This window comes from Lasioglossum baleicum, chromosome 4, assembly GCF_051020765.1.
Source record: "Lasioglossum baleicum chromosome 4, iyLasBale1, whole genome shotgun sequence".
NCBI classification, from domain to species: Eukaryota; Metazoa; Arthropoda; class Insecta; order Hymenoptera; family Halictidae; genus Lasioglossum; species Lasioglossum baleicum.
Window position 1 is genome coordinate 18215138 of NC_134932.1, and position 23075 is coordinate 18238212.

General features: G+C 36.6%; 2 protein-coding genes across 3 annotated transcripts; one reads left to right on the forward strand and one right to left on the reverse strand.

The window, feature by feature from the left end:
* The first annotated feature begins 11208 nt into the window (after positions 1-11208).
* Positions 11209-15391, forward strand: Lac (septate junction protein lachesin). Of its 2 annotated transcripts, XM_076421510.1 has the most exons (7): positions 11209-11357; positions 11538-11813; positions 12371-12612; positions 12910-13166; positions 13239-13642; positions 13957-14074; positions 14191-15391. In XM_076421510.1, exons 2-7 carry the CDS (start codon positions 11768-11770, stop codon positions 14210-14212), a joined length of 1089 nt encoding a protein of 362 aa, XP_076277625.1. In that variant the 5' UTR covers positions 11209-11357; positions 11538-11767; the 3' UTR covers positions 14213-15391. The 2 variants fall into 2 exon arrangements, with proteins under 2 accessions (XP_076277625.1, XP_076277626.1); XM_076421511.1 differs by lacking the exons at positions 11209-11357; positions 13957-14074 and having other exon boundaries at positions 11504-11813.
* A 50-nt stretch (positions 15392-15441) lies between these two features.
* On the reverse strand, positions 15442-22090 carry LOC143207741 (D-altritol 5-dehydrogenase). The gene is made up of 5 exons (XM_076421512.1): positions 21906-22090; positions 17428-17685; positions 16415-16652; positions 15808-15986; positions 15442-15688 (listed from the first exon to the last, which is right to left on the reverse strand). Exons 1-5 carry the CDS (start codon positions 22041-22043, stop codon positions 15485-15487), a joined length of 1017 nt encoding a protein of 338 aa, XP_076277627.1. The 5' UTR covers positions 22044-22090; the 3' UTR covers positions 15442-15484.
* Positions 22091-23075: the final 985 nt, after the last annotated feature.

Consider the following 23075-nt stretch of genomic DNA (forward strand, 5'->3'; position numbering starts at 1 on the left):
AATAGACAATAAAACTCGAAATATAGAATAACTTTTAAACCATGAACACTCGCACGCATTAAATTATTCGATACAATTCACAGATAAATTTATTATATCTGGCTGTTTAATGTTTATAACAATTCCTTTTTCTAACGATGTTAACGAGCACTCCCTTGACCACCTTGCCATCTAAATTTTTCGTAAAAATAGACAATAAAACTCGAAATATAGAATAACTTTTAAACCATGAACATTCGCACGCATTAATTTATTCAAAATTGATTTTTATTATATAGAAGATAATGCCATGAGACATTTATTAATTCTAGCTACATAATTAATGTTTATAATAATTCCTTTTGCCAACGACGTGGACAAGTACTCATATCTTAAGAGAATAACTATAACCCCGCACACGAGTGCGAAAACAACCAACGAAGCAGCTCACAAGAGCAATTATAATCCTGCATACGAGTGGGACGCTCAAAATGTAATTTTTATAAAGAATAAAATTGATAAATTTGAAGAAGACTCAATAGTCTTCATTGAAAGTCTCGATAAAAATTTCAAAAGTATGAAGGACGAGTTTGAAAAGACAAAAGAAGTTTGATTACTAATATTTTTCAAAACAACTTACCGTTGTTCCTTGAATTGACAGTTGAAGGTAGGCCAGGGTAACTGTAGATGACCTCTAGTCCACCTCTGGTCCACCTCTGGTCCCTCCGGTTCTCCTGGCTTCCTGGTCACGCAGCACGTCCGCTCACCCTGCTTCCCCCGCCCCGACTGACTGACCACCGGTGAGCTCTCGCCGATCTGCCGAGCTCGAGCGGCGCCCCCCACTCCGCCGAATATCGATCGATGTCGATCGCCGTGACAATTATTGAAAAATGTATTATTTCCAGCTGGTTAATGTTTATAACAATTCTATTTGACAGCGATGTCCACAAGCAATCCCTTGGCTATCTGACCACCTAATTTTTTAGTCAAAGTGGCTAATAGTTTTCGTGATAAGTAATAACTTTTAAACCATAACATTCGCACGCATTAATTTATTCGATACAATTCACAGATAAATTTATTATATCTGGCTGTTTAATGTTTATAACAATTCCTTTTTCTAACGATGTTAACGAGCACTCCCTTGACCACCTTGCCATCTAAATTTTTCGTAAAAATAGACAATAAAACTCGAAATATAGAATAACTTTTAAACCATGAACATTCGCACGCATTAATTTATTCAAAATTGATTTTTATTATATAGAAGATAATGCCATGAGACATTTATTAATTCTAGCTACATAATTAATGTTTATAATAATTCCTTTTGCCAACGACGTGGACAAGTACTCATATCTTAAGAGAATAACTATAACCCCGCACACGAGTGCGAAAACAACCAACGAAGCAGCTCACAAGAGCAATTATAATCCTGCATACGAGTGGGACGCTCAAAATGTAATTTTTATAAAGAATAAAATTGATAAATTTGAAGAAGACTCAATAGTCTTCATTGAAAGTCTCGATAAAAATTTCAAAAGTATGAAGGACGAGTTTAAAAAGACAAAAGAAGTTTTGAAAAATATTAGTAATCAAACTTACCGTTGTTCCTTGAATTGACAGTTGAAGGTAGGCCAGGGTAACTGTAGATGACCTCTAGTCCACCTCTGGTCCAACTCTGGTCCCTCCGGTTCTCCTGGCTTCCTGGTCACGCAGCACGTCCGCTCACCCTGCTTCCCCCGCCCCGACTGACTGACCACCGGTGAGCTCTCGCCGATCTGCCGAGCTCGAGCGGCGCCCCCCACTCCGCCGAATATCGATCGATGTCGATCGCCGTGACAATTATTGAAAAATTTATTATTTCCAGCTGGTTAATGTTTATAACAATTCTATTTGACAGCGATGTCCACAAGCAATCCCTTGGCTATCTGACCACCTAATTTTTTAGTCAAAGTGGCTAATAGTTTTCGTGATAAGTAATAACTTTTAAACCATAACATTCGCACGCATTAATTTATTCGATACAATTCACAGATAAATTTATTATATCTGGCTGTTTAATGTTTATAACAATTCCTTTTTCTAACGATGTTAACGAGCACTCCCTTGACCACCTTGCCATCTAAATTTTTCGTAAAAATAGACAATAAAACTCGAAATATAGAATAACTTTTAAACCATGAACACTCGCACGCATTAATTTATTCGATACAATTCACAGATAAATTTATTATATCTGGCTGTTTAATGTTTATAACAATTCCTTTTTCTAACGATGTTAACGAGCACTCCCTTGACCACCTTGCCATCTAAATTTTTCGTAAAAATAGACAATAAAACTCGAAATATAGAATAACTTTTAAACCATGAACATTCGCACGCATTAATTTATTCAAAATTGATTTTTATTATATAGAAGATAATGCCATGAGACATTTATTAATTCTAGCTACATAATTAATGTTTATAATAATTCCTTTTGCCAACGACGTGGACAAGTACTCTTATCTTAAGAGAATAACTATAACCCCGCACACGAGTGCGAAAACAACCAACGAAGCAGCTCACAAGAGCAATTATAATCCTGCATACGAGTGGGACGCTCAAAATGTAATTTTTATAAAGAATAAAATTGATAAATTTGAAGAAGACTCAATAGTCTTCATTGAAAGTCTCGATAAAAATTTCAAAAGTATGAAGGACGAGTTTGAAAAGACAAAAGAAGTTTGATTACTAATATTTTTCAAAACAACTTACCGTTGTTCCTTGAATTGACAGTTGAAGGTAGGCCAGGGTAACTGTAGATGACCTCTAGTCCACCTCTGGTCCCTCCGGTTCTCCTGGCGCTCCTGGTCACGCAGCACGTCCGCTCACCCTGCTTCCCCCGCCCCGACTGACTGACCACCGGTGAGCTCTCGCCGATCTGCCGAGCTCGAGCGGCGCCCCCCACTCCGCCGAATATCGATCGATGTCGATCGCCGTGACAATTATTGAAAAATTTAGTATTTCCAGCTGGTTAATGTTTATAACAATTCTATTTGACAGCGATGTCCACAAGCAATCCCTTGGCTATCTGACCACCTAATTTTTTAGTCAAAGTGGCTAATAGTTTTCGTGATAAGTAATAACTTTTAAACCATAACATTCGCACGCATTAATTTATTCGATACAATTCACAGATAAATTTATTATATCTGGCTGTTTAATGTTTATAACAATTCCTTTTTCTAACGATGTTAACGAGCACTCCCTTGACCACCTTGCCATCTAAATTTTTCGTAAAAATAGACAATAAAACTCGAAATATAGAATAACTTTTAAACCATGAACATTCGCACGCATTAATTTATTCAAAATTGATTTTTATTATATAGAAGATAATGCCATGAGACATTTATTAATTCTAGCTACATAATTAATGTTTATAATAATTCCTTTTGCCAACGACGTGGACAAGTACTCATATCTTAAGAGAATAACTATAACCCCGCACACGAGTGCGAAAACAACCAACGAAGCAGCTCACAAGAGCAATTATAATCCTGCATACGAGTGGGACGCTCAAAATGTAATTTTTATAAAGAATAAAATTGATAAATTTGAAGAAGACTCAATAGTCTTCATTGAAAGTCTCGATAAAAATTTCAAAAGTATGAAGGACGAGTTTAAAAAAACAAAAGAAGTTTGATTACTAATATTTTTCAAAACATCTTACCGTTGTTCCTTGAATTGACAGTTGAAGGTAGGCCAGGGTAACTGTAGATGACCTCTAGTCCACCTCTGGTCCACCTCTGGTCCCTCCGGTTCTCCTGGCGCTCCTGGTCACGCAGCACGTCCGCTCGCCCTGCTTCCCCCGCCCCGACTGACTGACCACCGGTGAGCTCTCGCCGATCTGCCGAGCTCGAGCGGCGCCCCCCACTCCGCCGAATATCGATCGATGTCGATCGCCGTGACAATTATTGAAAAATGTATTATTTCCAGCTGGTTAATGTTTATAACAATTCTATTTGACAGCGATGTCCACAAGCAATCCCTTGGCTATCTGACCACCTAATTTTTTAGTCAAAGTGGCTAATAGTTTTCGTGATAAGTAATAACTTTTAAACCATAACATTCGCACGCATTAATTTATTCGATACAATTCACAGATAAATTTATTATATCTGGCTGTTTAATGTTTATAACAATTCCTTTTTCTAACGATGTTAACGAGCACTCCCTTGACCACCTTGCCATCTAAATTTTTCGTAAAAATAGACAATAAAACTCGAAATATAGAATAACTTTTAAACCATGAACATTCGCACGCATTAATTTATTCAAAATTGATTTTTATTATATAGAAGATAATGCCATGAGACATTTATTAATTCTAGCTACATAATTAATGTTTATAATAATTCCTTTTGCCAACGACGTGGACAAGTACTCATATCTTAAGAGAATAACTATAACCCCGCACACGAGTGCGAAAACAACCAACGAAGCAGCTCACAAGAGCAATTATAATCCTGCATACGAGTGGGACGCTCAAAATGTAATTTTTATAAAGAATAAAATTGATAAATTTGAAGAAGACTCAATAGTCTTCATTGAAAGTCTCGATAAAAATTTCAAAAGTATGAAGGACGAGTTTAAAAAGACAAAAGAAGTTTTGAAAAATATTAGTAATCAAACTTACCGTTGTTCCTTGAATTGACAGTTGAAGGTAGGCCAGGGTAACTGTAGATGACCTCTAGTCCACCTCTGGTCCACCTCTGGTCCCTCCGGTTCTCCTGGCTTCCTGGTCACGCAGCACGTCCGCTCACCCTGCTTCCCCCGCCCCGACTGACTGACCACCGGTGAGCTCTCGCCGATCTGCCGAGCTCGAGCGGCGCCCCCCACTCCGCCGAATATCGATCGATGTCGATCGCCGTGACAATTATTGAAAAATTTATTATTTCCAGCTGGTTAATGTTTATAACAATTCTATTTGACAGCGATGTCCACAAGCAATCCCTTGGCTATCTGACCACCTAATTTTTTAGTCAAAGTGGCTAATAGTTTTCGTGATAAGTAATAACTTTTAAACCATAACATTCGCACGCATTAATTTATTCGATACAATTCACAGATAAATTTATTATATCTGGCTGTTTAATGTTTATAACAATTCCTTTTTCTAACGATGTTAACGAGCACTCCCTTGACCACCTTGCCATCTAAATTTTTCGTAAAAATAGACAATAAAACTCGAAATATAGAATAACTTTTAAACCATGAACACTCGCACGCATTAATTTATTCGATACAATTCACAGATAAATTTATTATATCTGGCTGTTTAATGTTTATAACAATTCCTTTTTCTAACGATGTTAACGAGCACTCCCTTGACCACCTTGCCATCTAAATTTTTCGTAAAAATAGACAATAAAACTCGAAATATAGAATAACTTTTAAACCATGAACATTCGCACGCATTAATTTATTCAAAATTGATTTTTATTATATAGAAGATAATGCCATGAGACATTTATTAATTCTAGCTACATAATTAATGTTTATAATAATTCCTTTTGCCAACGACGTGGACAAGTACTCTTATCTTAAGAGAATAACTATAACCCCGCACACGAGTGCGAAAACAACCAACGAAGCAGCTCACAAGAGCAATTATAATCCTGCATACGAGTGGGACGCTCAAAATGTAATTTTTATAAAGAATAAAATTGATAAATTTGAAGAAGACTCAATAGTCTTCATTGAAAGTCTCGATAAAAATTTCAAAAGTATGAAGGACGAGTTTGAAAAGACAAAAGAAGTTTGATTACTAATATTTTTCAAAACAACTTACCGTTGTTCCTTGAATTGACAGTTGAAGGTAGGCCAGGGTAACTGTAGATGACCTCTAGTCCACCTCTGGTCCCTCCGGTTCTCCTGGCGCTCCTGGTCACGCAGCACGTCCGCTCACCCTGCTTCCCCCGCCCCGACTGACTGACCACCGGTGAGCTCTCGCCGATCTGCCGAGCTCGAGCGGCGCCCCCCACTCCGCCGAATATCGATCGATGTCGATCGCCGTGACAATTATTGAAAAATTTAGTATTTCCAGCTGGTTAATGTTTATAACAATTCTATTTGACAGCGATGTCCACAAGCAATCCCTTGGCTATCTGACCACCTAATTTTTTAGTCAAAGTGGCTAATAGTTTTCGTGATAAGTAATAACTTTTAAACCATAACATTCGCACGCATTAATTTATTCGATACAATTCACAGATAAATTTATTATATCTGGCTGTTTAATGTTTATAACAATTCCTTTTTCTAACGATGTTAACGAGCACTCCCTTGACCACCTTGCCATCTAAATTTTTCGTAAAAATAGACAATAAAACTCGAAATATAGAATAACTTTTAAACCATGAACATTCGCACGCATTAATTTATTCAAAATTGATTTTTATTATATAGAAGATAATGCCATGAGACATTTATTAATTCTAGCTACATAATTAATGTTTATAATAATTCCTTTTGCCAACGACGTGGACAAGTACTCATATCTTAAGAGAATAACTATAACCCCGCACACGAGTGCGAAAACAACCAACGAAGCAGCTCACAAGAGCAATTATAATCCTGCATACGAGTGGGACGCTCAAAATGTAATTTTTATAAAGAATAAAATTGATAAATTTGAAGAAGACTCAATAGTCTTCATTGAAAGTCTCGATAAAAATTTCAAAAGTATGAAGGACGAGTTTAAAAAAACAAAAGAAGTTTGATTACTAATATTTTTCAAAACATCTTACCGTTGTTCCTTGAATTGACAGTTGAAGGTAGGCCAGGGTAACTGTAGATGACCTCTAGTCCACCTCTGGTCCACCTCTGGTCCCTCCGGTTCTCCTGGCGCTCCTGGTCACGCAGCACGTCCGCTCGCCCTGCTTCCCCCGCCCCGACTGACTGACCACCGGTGAGCTCTCGCCGATCTGCCGAGCTCGAGCGGCGCCCCCCACTCCGCCGAATATCGATCGATGTCGATCGCCGTGACAATTATTGAAAAATGTATTATTTCCAGCTGGTTAATGTTTATAACAATTCTATTTGACAGCGATGTCCACAAGCAATCCCTTGGCTATCTGACCACCTAATTTTTTAGTCAAAGTGGCTATTAGTTTTCGTGATAAGTAATAACTTTTAAACCATAACATTCGCACGCATTAATTTATTCGATACAATTCACAGATAAATTTATTATATCTGGCTGTTTAATGTTTATAACAATTCCTTTTTCTAACGATGTTAACGAGCACTCCCTTGACCACCTTGCCATCTAAATTTTTCGTAAAAATAGACAATAAAACTCGAAATATAGAATAACTTTTAAACCATGAACATTCGCACGCATTAATTTATTCAAAATTGATTTTTATTATATAGAAGATAATGCCATGAGACATTTATTAATTCTAGCTACATAATTAATGTTTATAATAATTCCTTTTGCCAACGACGTGGACAAGTACTCATATCTTAAGAGAATAACTATAACCCCGCACACGAGTGCGAAAACAACCAACGAAGCAGCTCACAAGAGCAATTATAATCCTGCATACGAGTGGGACGCTCAAAATGTAATTTTTATAAAGAATAAAATTGATAAATTTGAAGAAGACTCAATAGTCTTCATTGAAAGTCTCGATAAAAATTTCAAAAGTATGAAGGACGAGTTTAAAAAGACAAAAGAAGTTTTGAAAAATATTAGTAATCAAACTTACCGTTGTTCCTTGAATTGACAGTTGAAGGTAGGCCAGGGTAACTGTAGATGACCTCTAGTCCACCTCTGGTCCACCTCTGGTCCCTCCGGTTCTCCTGGCTTCCTGGTCACGCAGCACGTCCGCTCACCCTGCTTCCCCCGCCCCGACTGACTGACCACCGGTGAGCTCTCGCCGATCTGCCGAGCTCGAGCGGCGCCCCCCACTCCGCCGAATATCGATCGATGTCGATCGCCGTGACAATTATTGAAAAATTTATTATTTCCAGCTGGTTAATGTTTATAACAATTCTATTTGACAGCGATGTCCACAAGCAATCCCTTGGCTATCTGACCACCTAATTTTTTAGTCAAAGTGGCTAATAGTTTTCGTGATAAGTAATAACTTTTAAACCATAACATTCGCACGCATTAATTTATTCGATACAATTCACAGATAAATTTATTATATCTGGCTGTTTAATGTTTATAACAATTCCTTTTTCTAACGATGTTAACGAGCACTCCCTTGACCACCTTGCCATCTAAATTTTTCGTAAAAATAGACAATAAAACTCGAAATATAGAATAACTTTTAAACCATGAACACTCGCACGCATTAATTTATTCGATACAATTCACAGATAAATTTATTATATCTGGCTGTTTAATGTTTATAACAATTCCTTTTTCTAACGATGTTAACGAGCACTCCCTTGACCACCTTGCCATCTAAATTTTTCGTAAAAATAGACAATAAAACTCGAAATATAGAATAACTTTTAAACCATGAACATTCGCACGCATTAATTTATTCAAAATTGATTTTTATTATATAGAAGATAATGCCATGAGACATTTATTAATTCTAGCTACATAATTAATGTTTATAATAATTCCTTTTGCCAACGACGTGGACAAGTACTCTTATCTTAAGAGAATAACTATAACCCCGCACACGAGTGCGAAAACAACCAACGAAGCAGCTCACAAGAGCAATTATAATCCTGCATACGAGTGGGACGCTCAAAATGTAATTTTTATAAAGAATAAAATTGATAAATTTGAAGAAGACTCAATAGTCTTCATTGAAAGTCTCGATAAAAATTTCAAAAGTATGAAGGACGAGTTTGAAAAGACAAAAGAAGTTTGATTACTAATATTTTTCAAAACAACTTACCGTTGTTCCTTGAATTGACAGTTGAAGGTAGGCCAGGGTAACTGTAGATGACCTCTAGTCCACCTCTGGTCCCTCCGGTTCTCCTGGCGCTCCTGGTCACGCAGCACGTCCGCTCACCCTGCTTCCCCCGCCCCGACTGACTGACCACCGGTGAGCTCTCGCCGATCTGCCGAGCTCGAGCGGCGCCCCCCACTCCGCCGAATATCGATCGATGTCGATCGCCGTGACAATTATTGAAAAATTTAGTATTTCCAGCTGGTTAATGTTTATAACAATTCTATTTGACAGCGATGTCCACAAGCAATCCCTTGGCTATCTGACCACCTAATTTTTTAGTCAAAGTGGCTAATAGTTTTCGTGATAAGTAATAACTTTTAAACCATAACATTCGCACGCATTAATTTATTCGATACAATTCACAGATAAATTTATTATATCTGGCTGTTTAATGTTTATAACAATTCCTTTTTCTAACGATGTTAACGAGCACTCCCTTGACCACCTTGCCATCTAAATTTTTCGTAAAAATAGACAATAAAACTCGAAATATAGAATAACTTTTAAACCATGAACATTCGCACGCATTAATTTATTCAAAATTGATTTTTATTATATAGAAGATAATGCCATGAGACATTTATTAATTCTAGCTACATAATTAATGTTTATAATAATTCCTTTTGCCAACGACGTGGACAAGTACTCATATCTTAAGAGAATAACTATAACCCCGCACACGAGTGCGAAAACAACCAACGAAGCAGCTCACAAGAGCAATTATAATCCTGCATACGAGTGGGACGCTCAAAATGTAATTTTTATAAAGAATAAAATTGATAAATTTGAAGAAGACTCAATAGTCTTCATTGAAAGTCTCGATAAAAATTTCAAAAGTATGAAGGACGAGTTTGAAAAGACAAAAGAAGTTTGATTACTAATATTTTTCAAAACAACTTACCGTTGTTCCTTGAATTGACAGTTGAAGGTAGGCCAGGGTAACTGTAGATGACCTCTAGTCCACCTCTGGTCCACCTCTGGTCCCTCCGGTTCTCCTGGCGCTCCTGGTCACGCAGCACGTCCGCTCGCCCTGCTTCCCCCGCCCCGACTGACTGACCACCGGTGAGCTCTCGCCGATCTGCCGAGCTCGAGCGGCGCCCTCCACTCCGCCGAATATCGATCGATGTCGATCGCCGTGACAATTATTGAAAAATTTATTATTTCCAGCTGGTTAATGTTTATAACAATTCTATTTGACAGCGATGTCCACAAGCAATCCCTTGGCTATCTGACCACCTAATTTTTTAGTCAAAGTGGCTAATAGTTTTCGTGATAAGTAATAACTTTTAAACCATAACATTCGCACGCATTAATTTATTCGATACAATTCACAGATAAATTTATTATATCTGGCTGTTTAATGTTTATAACAATTCCTTTTTCTAACGATGTTAACGAGCACTCCCTTGACCACCTTGCCATCTAAATTTTTCGTAAAAATAGACAATAAAACTCGAAATATAGAATAACTTTTAAACCATGAACATTCGCACGCATTAATTTATTCAAAAAAGTAAAGTCTTTTCAAAATATTTCTGTCCAGATAGATTCTTGGAACATTTATGTATTAAAAAGTGAAAGGTAATAATTCTCGTTTATGAAATGTTTTGAAATTACAAACTGAGGTGTCTCGTATACAATTTGAAATAGGAATTGTTGATTTTCCTAAAAAATTATTCTTCAATAATATATTTCTAGGAATTCTTTGTCCTTGAGTTTTGCTTTTAATATTGAAACCAACATCGTCTGAAATATCTGCTCGGTACAGAGTGTAACAATTCATGATGATCAATATGGTTCCGTGACGATTTGCCTTCTCACCGACGAGAATCTTCTCAGTAGCCTTCTGCACCGACGAGATCATGTCGATGGCCTTCTGTTTCTCACTCCAGTCAGAATATATCTTAGAGGACGTAAGAGAACACCGAAATATTCGAGTGACACGAACTCCCGTCACCGACGAGATACTATTAAAGACTGCCAGCCCCTGTGTTATTCCGCGGGACGGGTAACCGGGCGCAACGGGCGCGGGGATAACGTGAAAGTTACAGTGATCTGATATACCACATCGCTAAAAATTCGAAATAGTGCCACAATAATGCCAAAACATCGTCTGAAATATGGCGGAGAATGTAACATTTAATAATAATCGATATAGTTTCGTGATAATTCGCATTCTCACCGATGCATTGCGACGAGAATCTCCTCAGTGGTCTTCTTCACCGACAAAATGCCGTCGTTGGCCTTCTGTTTCTCTGGATGGAGCCAGAATATATCCTAGAGGGCGTAAGAAACACCGAAAAATTCGGGCTCGCCAACTCCCATAAGGCTGGCAGTCTTTAACAGTATCTCGTCGGTGCACAGGGGCTGGAGTATCTCATCAGTGGTAGTACTCAATCAGAGGTATAATATGCGAAATAATAAGAATGCATGTATATAAAACATTTATAATAAATATTGAAATATATTATTTAGAATACATACGAATACGTTAATTCGTATGAAGTAAGTACCTATACGATTTTAGGATTTTGTTTGATCAGAGATGTAGCGTCATTCGCCATATTTATTTTCGGTCAACAGACACCTGTGAGCATCACTTCCTTTTGATTCCTATCCACTTGCGTTGTTTGACAACAACGCCGAAGATACCTAAATTGTTGTTAGCGTGGATTGTCGTTCTTGACAATATTTTTTGTAGACGTGTGAAGTAAATGTAGCAACAAGGTATTTTCCTATGTTCAGTGAAACAAGTGGAATATAAACGCACACACGTTATTCGGGCGTCGGTGAACAGCATTGGGTGTGTCATAATGAAAACTGTTTACACGTTTTTGGCGTTTGCCTTTTTACAAACAGGTAAAGAACTATGTACATCTATTTTCACGTACCGCGTTTTCTACGTAATACTACGTTTTTATTTTCTTTCGATACGTATTTATCGAATACGTTTAACTGTGTTGTTAATCGTGACCGCAATGCTGATGAACTCGTTCATATAATCAGATGTTCGTAGCATTCGAATAAAACGATTTGATAATTATGCAAGCTCGTATGATAGATCGTGTTTCAGATTTGTTTTATATTATTTTTATATAAAAAAAACTACAAGATAGTAAAAAACTGCAAGGTAAAGAACTACAAGATCTATTTTCACATACTCGTTTTCTAAATAATACTACATTTTTATTTTTTTTCGATACGTATTCATCGAAGTTGTTTAATTGTGTTGTTAATTGTGACCGCAATGCTGATGAACTCGTTCGTATAATCAGATGTTCATAGCATTCGAATAAAACGATTTGATAATTATGTAAGCTCACATGATAGATCATGTATCTGATTTGTTTTATATTATTTTTCTATGTAGCGGCAATATCGAATTTCTGCAAATGCACATGTTATTATCTTTTCAGTAAAGGGTCAACGTTCACCAACAATATCTTACATTTCTCAAGAACAAATTAAAGATATCGGAGAAACTGTAGAGTTTCGTTGCTCTGTTCAATATTCACAAGAATATCCAGTTTTGTGGACAAAAATTAATAAAGATATCGCCAATGAACAAATGCCACTATCGCACGGTAGTTCCTTGATCATAAGGGACACTAGGTTTGCCCTCAGATACGATGAGGCAACGTCTACGTTTATATTGCAGGTAATTTGCTGATAAAACATGACTATAGGCCATTACTTATAAATAGACTGCAGATCTTTATGCATTTATAGTTTCTGAAAATTTTCAAAAAATGCCATAACATATCCTTCGACAGAATTTAGTCAAATTTTGATATATTTCAGAGCTACGTAGGCTACTACCACTGAAAAGAATATTTTATTTGGTTCCCCCTTCTTAAAAATCTTCTTGAAAGCAAATTACATAAACTTTAACAGTCTACTTATAAATCTCTTAAGTCTAATTTTCTTTAAATTTAATCACAAATAAATATTTCAGGTGAAAGATATACAAGAAACTGACGCAGGAATTTATCAATGCAAAATAATAATATCTTCAATTACTTATGTAACTGCAAAGGTTGATTTGCAAGTTCGTAGACCACCTGTGATAAGCGATAATTCAACCAGAGCACTTGTTGTCAGCGAAGGACAACCAGTGCAACTGGATTGTTACGCTGGTGGTTTTCCTTCACCCAGAATTTCATGGCGTAGAGAAAATAATGCCATCTTACCAACGGGTGGATCAATTTATCGGTATAAGACTGATTATTATTGATTTATTGAGATATTTCTATGAACGTTTTTCTAATACTTCAAACATTTCAGTGGTAACACATTGAAGATTCCTGCAATTCGCAAAGAAGATCGTGGAACATACTATTGTGTTGCTGAAAATGGTGTAGGACGTGGAGCTAGACGTAATATTAATGTTGAAGTTGAATTCGCGCCTGTGATTACAGCACCTAGACCACGTCTTGGTCAAGCCTTACAGTATGATATGGATTTGGAATGTCACGTAGAGGCATATCCTCCACCAGCTATCCTTTGGTTAAAGGACGATGTACAATTATCGAATAATCAGCATTATAGTATATCGCATTTTGCGACAGCCGATCAATACACTGATACAACGATTAGAGTGATTACTATTGAGAAAAGACAATTCGGAGAGTATACCTGCAGAGCTGCTAATAAGTTAGGTACTGCAGAAACGAAGGTAGAACTGTTTGGTACGTATTTCGAATTACACGCAAATATTTACTCGTTATTCATAAATATCAATGTATAAAATATTAAAATACTTATTCTCGTTGTGATATTAAGTATATGACAATGTAGAGTAGATGAACATGTGTAAATTTGTTGTGCACGATAATGTAATTCATTTCGTATTTTATTGTACATGTGAACTTCTATGATTTTATGAATTTCAGTTTGCTTTTAGAGAAGCATCTATTTGATTTTGCGAATTTAATTTCAATGCATTTATATATTGAATTTAGTAGTTAGCATGTTCTAGATATTTCCTTGTTTCTTTGTGCAGAAACAACTGTCCCTGTGTGTCCACCAGCTTGTGGTCAAGCCCGTTATGGGGCTGGAGTAGTACCATTGTCTTCAGGACCCTTGATAGTCTTAGTTTTAATGCTTACAGTTGTCATGAGGTATGGTGCCAAATGTTTTCTGTTAGCTTTGCGTTGTTATGCAATGTTCAAATTTGTGCAAACCGTTTCAAACGATGCAGCGTGTTATGTTTAAAATGCAATGTTGTAATTTGCAGAAATCTCCACGCCAAATATTAACTACTCGGGACTTCGATGGGCAGCAGCAAGTCGGTGCCATCTATCTGAATGGTTGCTGGTAGTACTGTGGTTCATCATTCTCAATAGATACTAGAGAAACATCGATAACATTAGGTGCCTGATTTGTTTTTAACACTTTCAGATGATAAAAACAAATCAGGAAAATGAACAAACCAGAAGAATTAACACTTTTTAGATGATTATTTTTGTAGTTACTTATAACCAAAATTGGATGATTACTAGCGCATATATATTATAAAAATTATTAGGGGCCAGCCATAAGAGTCGTTGGCGAGGTACAAACTAACATTCCAGATAAAGTATGTAGTGATGCATAGTGAAGAAGAATAAAAGTAATATTACTGCGTACCAATAGTTCGATATATATACATATGTGTATATTATATAGTTCGTCTATACAAGGTGTTTGGCAATAGGTGGTGGAACATTTAAGGGGCGATTTTTCGGGGCAATGTAAGATGACAATCACGAATTGAAGAAAAATAACGATCCCGCGATAGTAGAAAGGTAGACACAGAGGTGGCATTTAATTTTCATCTCGTATTGTTATAAAAATAATCCTTTAGATTTCCTCCTACCTGTTGCCTAACTTCTTGTGCATCAGTACAACTGATAGACGCGAAGGAAGTGATTGATAATAATGTTACTAGTGTATCAATACAACCTTCCAGATAGCTCTGGTAGGAGCTCAGAAGTGCAGCAATACGATTTTAAATACTTAAATCTTGTTAATCTCTCTATTAATAATGCAAAAAAAACTCGAAGTAGCAATACTCTATAGCTGCCTTGTTATCTAATGTTCGGCAAACAAGAAAAAAAAATGATATTAACTATAAACGTTAGTACCTTGAATCGTGATGAAATGCAAAGCATGTAATTCGTTTTTTAGAACTAGACTAATGGTTGTATATTGTAGACGAAATTATTTATACAATTGCGACTAGGATATGTTTTTATGTGTGTTAACAATTGCGCATAGACTGCATACTCATAACAAGGATCTTTTTTCTTGTCACTGTCAGATGAATGCGTGAGTATCGTAAGGGCAGCTGCGTAGAATCTCAATAAGTAAGATTTTGTATGACCTTTTTACGAGTTTGCAATTTTATATTTACTTCTAGACTAATATGAATTTTAATAAACGAGATTTGCGTCACATTTCTGTTTTATCTGTTGTACCTGTTTTGAACATTCATCTGAAACAAGGCTTATCGAATGAACAAATCTTTATTTTATTGTTGAATCTCTCTTCTACAGTTTAAACACTGCTTTGCTGATGTCTCCACTTTTCAGTGCTTGCAGAGCCTCCCGATATTGAGACAAAGCGTATACCTTAATACCTAACTTATTGAAATCAAGATATGTGTTGGCCATCGCTTTTAACAGAGCCAATCCTTCCGGGAATGTAAACGGATTTATGTTTACACCGACAATGCTCAATTCTTTCTTGAAAATCTAAAAAAAAAGACAAAGAAAAATGTAAATGTAGTCTCGCTGTAGTAGCGGACCATTACCGGAAATATAATGACTCAATTGCATGGAAAACTATGACATAAATGTGACTCAGTAATTACCTGGTACGGCTCGATGGTTAATTTTGTTTGAGGACTGGCGACGCCAAAGACGCATAAACGGCCACCGCTTCGCAACAATGGCACAGCTGCTTGCATAGCTGCACCGGAGCCGCTGCAGTCAACAACTAAATCGTATCCTGGTTTTAATTGATCCGGACGCTTTACGTCGTAACCCAAATCTGAGAAATATGCAAATTATTAGTACAGTGGTGCATACCCGTACGCAATGTGGACGCGTAGACTCTTCTAGGATTGCAAGGGTGCGGGATGCGCTTTCTCATTTTGTGATAATGCGAAGATGGGGTTTTTCAGTATAGTCAAAAGTGCTAGATAAAAGATCAACCTAGGCCGCAATCGCCCTCAAAAGTCCTATTTTTACGTTTACGAGGCGTAATTTGCACATCCACATGTATATGTATAGGCTAGTAAAACTACACATGGGAAATGTAATTGAATGATATGACATTGAAGCAAGTTCTGGAATAAAAGAGAGAAAGCACTTCGGACTTCAAAGGGTTATTAATTCAACTACGTTTTGATGCGATTATTATAAATGTTTCTGCATTTGATAGGACAGTTTCAATGGGATTCAGTGTCGTGTGATTACCGAGTTTTGCTACCACGCTGCTTCGTTTCTCTTGAGGTTCGCTGACCGTTACGGTTTTCCTGAGACCACGTAAATGCAATAGGCAGGCCCACAAAAGGCCAATTATACCAGCGCCAATTACGAGTACATTAAGACCGACGTTAACAGGATTAATCTTGTTCCATCCGTGGGCCAAACAAGACAGTGGCTCGGCGAGGGCGGCATGATGCAGCTCGACGTCATCGGGAACCGCATAAACCTTCATGCATAATAGAGAAATGTGAAAAAATACATCGGAATCGCGGTGTCTTCATTATTTTTTTTCTATGTATATTCGTACGACGAATTTAAACGTCGCTTAAAAATAAACGCGGACTCGGTTCCACGGGATTCAGATCTGACCTACGATAGGATTTGGTTTACCGCTTTGATCGCACGAGATCAAAACGAACTACGCGAAGTTTATCGGGCCGTTTGCTGGATAGTAAAACTATTCATAGCGCGACACGAATAGCTTTTTTAAAAGTATTTTTAAACGAGATTCTATGGACCACTGTCGGGATGTTGATCGCGACCTTTACACGTGAACTTGTTATCTTGTTCTTGATTGCGTTACCCCAATATCTCTTCATATTGCTAGCACAGCAACGAGATTACGGTCACTTAGGTTGCATGAAGTTTTATGCAAACTAAAATTGGTTTGCATCAACTGCAACAAACAAGGACCGAGTAATAACTTCTTTCATTCTTTAATTAATGTTCATAAGCTGCAAGCAATACATCGACGTTCTTAAATTTTTCAATCTATCCACTGTCTTAAATTGCAACTATCCATTTTTTGTCATAAATGCATAAAGATCCGCAGTCTACTGTCACTTGTGGATGTACCAAACTGCATCGTCCACCAAATTGCACGTCCTTTATCCATAAATGTTTTGAATGTTTTAAATTCGATCTACTAATTCTTATCCTGAATACATAAAATCCGCAGTCTAACGACTCAAATCGGAAAATCGTAAACTATTTGAACGTACCTGTGAATCAGGTACGACAGCGTGAGTGGCCCATCCGCCATTTTTATAGATTCCTATGGTAGTGTTTAAACCACCGGTACTGCAAAAATGGTATGATCCAACGTGACAGCAGTCACATTTGTTGCAACCAGAATTGGGGTCGACAACCACTTTTTGACCAATCTTGAAAGATGTGACCTCCGAGCCGACGGCGTGAACTACGCCCGAAAATTCATGGCCAAGTGTCAGTGGACCCTCTGTCTTACATGGGAATGAACCCTGGAAGGAACAGATTTGCAATTAGTACAAAACTAGGATTCCCTATAGTAGCATTTATGGTTGGCCAACAGTGGTCAAAGGTTGGGACTTGGTTGAGATATATGTATAGATTATGTAGATTATAATTAACAAGAAATTCAGGTATGGTAATATAGTACATTGGCCCAACCAATGTTTACCAACATTTATATAAATATCGTACGTCTTACAGACGTTAGAAACGTTGCTACAACTAATAACTTGTTAATTATCATACTCAAAATTTATTTTGTTGTTTTCTTATTCATGGATATACAGCGCAGCCTTGGAATCTATTTATTTCACGAGCTATATAGTGCTCGTGCTATAAGAAACCCCTTTTGGGTTTCTTCAGAATGGGCCTTCGTTTTTGTAGATATTTTGATTTAAATTTGTTGACGTATCTACATATAGTAGCCCAGATTATAGCTATTAAGTCTTTTCTTTCTTCCCCAATTTTCACCGTGGAAATACAATGTTTATATGTATATTATTTATGATATACTGTAAAAATACTCGTAAAAGAGAAGATCAGAATAATATGTTAGAAGGTCCAGTTGGCCGTTCGTATGATAGTGACGTTGGTCCTTCAACACCTGCATAAAAAGACGATACTTCTAACGGTTTGCCAACAAATATTGCAACGAAGGCCTAACTGAAATGCTACTAGGGTTAATGCTAGGGTAATATGCACTTGGTATCCGTATTATACAATTGGTATTCTGATCATAACAATATTCTAATTAATTTAATTGGATTACATGCGAAGCACCGCGCGGTCGATAAACTGTGCAGTGGATGCCGTGTTTGCTGAATGTTTATCAACGTAAGCGTTAGAGCGTCCAATCGCAATCTCTATCTCTGAGGACACTTTTATGCGTTAAAAACGTCGGCGTCGCGTGGACACGAAACGTAATCGGTGCACAGCGATTAAAGTCACGTAACGTCGAGTAACAAAAATTTCCTCCGCGAGGAATGTATCGGGAAGAGTTATGTCTCTCGTGCACGGTTTCCACGTGAAATGTTGAATATGTAAATCGAACAATTCTGCGCGTGTTGGCGTAACAACTAGAAATTGGAACACTTTTCGCGCAATGGTTAAACACTGGTCGAATTAAATTGGAGCGCGAAATACTCTTGGGAAAAATGGAAACACGAAATCCATATTCGATTTCGCAACAAAGTTACGAACACAATGTTTAATCGCAGTATAATACTGATATCGACTCATTTGCACATTTTCAAACGCAGAGTATGCTGGAAAAATTCACTAAAAATTCGCTTGTTTTAACCCATTATGATTTTTTCCTAGTTACAATGATTAAAGAAAATAAAATTTATATTTGCAGCATCTGTATGTATATTTACTTTAATGCTTGAACATTGATGATAAAAAACAACCCATTGGAGGATTAATTAATAATTTGAAATATGTGGATAAATTTTAGAACGAGTACTACAATTAGATATCGAAATAATATGAATCTAGTTTGATAACACGATGGTAGCTACAGAATTTATCGCTTTATTTAACTATTAGAATTGCCCAAGCAGTGATACTGCGTGCTTCCCTCAATTCTTATCACTAACAGCTGGGTAACATATGGCGTAAAAGGTACAAATCTCTTGAGCCATATATTTAGATGTACAGTCATCTTATTATCACTGTCCAACACCGAATTTGTTTAACCATTACTGTTCGGTAATTCTTATAGAGTTAATTGCGCTGATTCCGAATCTGCCCTTAATTTTTTCTCTAGTTTATTAGAATGTTTAAACGTGTTTAAACATACACAATGTATTAATATTGGATATCACTGTATTCGGGAAAGTCTACAGAATCTTTTGTTGCAAAGAACAATTCAATGGCTTTTATAATAACATCACAATATTTGTTTAAAGTTGAAAACTGTGTTTCTTTTTCAAAATCATGTTTCTCAAAAAGTGTGCGTCTAGGAAAAAAATTAAGGACAGATTCGGAATCAGCGAAAAAAAAACTCTATACGGTTTGATTTTTTGGAGTTTATGTGTTTATCAGCAAGAGATTTTGTACGCAGAATTATGTACGCAATCGCTCTGTTATGGATATCTGATCAAAATATAGGTCAACCAGAGGAAATGTTTCTTAAGCCGTACTTTAATGATTCTTGTCATTAATCACTGAGGAATATCATATATGGCTTAAGCGATACGAATTACTTAATCTACGAGAATCGGAAATACAACGTGCTCTAATAACACTACACAACTGTACAGCTCTTACAATTAGGGCAAATGATATTTTTAAAATTTGACTGTTTGTCAATATTAAATTTCTTGAAAACTTTGCCGATTGAACAGTGTGATTTTTTCAAAGCTCCTAAAAGTTATAGACCTTTTGAATAGCTCCTGTTGAAGAAAGTAGATTTTTGTTGAAAATCATCCTTCATAGTTTCAGATTGAATATGATTTATATAAAATATAAAATTATTTCTCACACAGGGCAATTATTTTGTTCATTAGAAGAGTCTTCGATCATTGTAACAGATACTGAACGATATTCAATGGTTAGTGCAACTGCATGTTCTGGTGATCTTTTTGTAGTATTTATATAGAAAATTTATGGTTCAAATTGTGCTGATATTTTTCTTATGACAGCCTTATAAATGTTTCGAAATAACTTGTTGCCTTGGAACTGTTATGATACGGACTCGAAATAAGCTGTTGCATAAGAACACGTTTTTGAAAAAATTCCACAGAGATTCAAGACGAATTAGATTCTTGATAAAGATATAGATAACTTCTTAAACGAAACGTAAAAGTTTGGGAATTTTTTTAAAAATAAAAGATAACTGTTTATTTTGATCCGCGATTTTGAACATGCAGATACCTACACCATTTAGTAGAAAGTGATATAATTGCAACAATATCGATAAATGTAAAGGCACAATGATCAACCCCAGCAAGAATATATAGTTGTTCACTCAGAGCTACAATTAATCATGTCGCTGATTGCTGACAAACATGGTCCAACCGGTATGAATTGCTTTAGCTAACGGGTGGATAACATGAACGGTGTGCAATAATTCCTACCGCGTAGATTACATGCTATACAGGAAAAAAATGACAAACATCATCGCAACCCTGTATACAAAATAAATCACAGTAACTCCGTATACACGACAATTCTTGCTGCTTGATCAATATATTGACCGGCCGACAAGAATAATTGCGTACACACAGCTCGAATAATTCTTGCCGTGAAAGCCATGCATCGACTAGTTAAAACCGGGTAGAATTATTGCAGCACTATGCTCGCAATGAATCTTGTCGCCTGCAGCGCCCCAACTCGTGAACCAATCAAGAAGAATTATTCGAGGACCATATATGTACTATATTCGAGATGAACCTCTGAACGATGTAGGTTTGAATATGCAATCGCGAACATATAAATATAGGTATTCATATAAGTACGTAAATTAATGTGCAAATGTTAAAAATTTAATGGCTTTGAAAAAGTTTGTCGTGAATCACCCGTTGCAGGACGTTCGCGTGAAAAATATGTTCATAAAATTCTGTATTCAAACACATATTATTATAATGAAGTTCTCGGAAATAGTTAATGAAATACTCTTGTTTGTACGAAATAACATCTCAAGATTTATGCGACGTCATAGAGATAAGCATTGAAAATAGCTATTTACGTTGTGCTAAAGGAAATGAATAATTGAAACAGTGTTGCATGTGTGTCTAAATTTCTATGAATCATTTGAAATTCTATAGTTCTTACCATTAATATTTATTAGTTTTATATTGTTATATTATATTATATTATATTTATATGTTATAAAAATAACAAATTTTGGAAGGCACTAGTCAGCAAAATATCATGGAAATAATATTCAAGCACGATAAAGAAAATATTTATTTCAATTAAGTATTTCTCAAGTTGATATTATAAAATATATCTTTTAAATACTCGTTATATATATATTTGCAAAATCAATGAAGTGTTTCAAGTAGTGTTTAATTTAATACAGAAATAAATTACTATCTCAAATGGTATATGTGTATGTAAAATATTATTTGCAAATATTTATATTTCTTAGTTTGATTCTACCGAGCTACTAGCGCGCAAGTGTTCCGAACGAATTCGCCTAAGTTGACGAACGAATTCGTGTTGTAATAATAAAGAAATATTAACCGTTACGGTGACGACACACCTCTAGAATGTGAAGATCGGTCCCGCAGACTCCGGCGTACGCTACTTTAACACAAACTTCATTCGGTTTTGGTGTCGGGATCTCGGCTCTCTTCAACGAGAGCGTTTTGCTAGTCGCATCGAAGCTCAAGTACTCCATCGTGTGTCGTTCGTTCGGCAGTAAACGGCTCTACTAACGCTCACGAGTTGCTCTGCCTAACATTTATATCCCGGTCGCGATATTTAATGTTTATATATTGGGGCCGTGTGCCGACATTAATCGTCAAATGTTTCTCGCGTACGCCGCCAGGGCCAAGATCACACGAGGAACGTAATTAGGTGTCCCCGAAGCTAGATTTCAGAGAATAACATCGATTCCACGTCCGAGATGGCGTTACCGTTAGCTGAAAATTCGAATTAGTGGGGATAACGAGTTAATTTGTCATACTACTGTTCATTTTATTCTTGATTCAACGAAAGCCCTTTGCTCAAGAAGACAAATTGAAAGTAGATACTCGTGTAGCGATACAAGGGTGAGAAACCAGAGAAACATCTTCAACCCTAAGTTTATATGATGACATTTCAATATAATTAATGCTCAGGATTTGAAAAAGGATTAATATTGGAACGTAGCACATAAGCGTGCATTTTATGCTAAACAAGTACGGACAATTTTTCAGTTGCCTAACAATAAAGAGATTACCAATCTGTTAAACTGATAAAACGACGGTGTAATCGTAGGCTGACTCGGGAAACGCCAAGGAGAGGCCATCCGTATTCTCTATTATTTAGTAACATCGAGCAAACTGAGAGAGATACTTCCTATTCATACCCGTTGACCATAGTATCTCTCAGTTCGGGAGAGAAAAGTTCCAAGTGAAAAATGGATCCGGAGAGGAAAGGCGCAGAGAGCCTTTGGAACTCATCATTTTCAAGAGTCTCACTTTCAAAGTGACGCCTCCGATAGAAGGTTTGTATTGTAATGGGATGCCCTTTGTCCTCGAGGATCACTTTCCACCGAAAGATTTACAATTGTTCCGGCGAGATTGAACGGAACCTCTTGCAGAGACATGCCAACATCGACTAACAGGATTTTATAGAAATATCTAGCGACGAGAACTACGTGACGCAGCTTCTTGCTCTCGGAATGTTGTTCATCTCTGCAAACTTTCATCGTATTTCATGTAGGAAA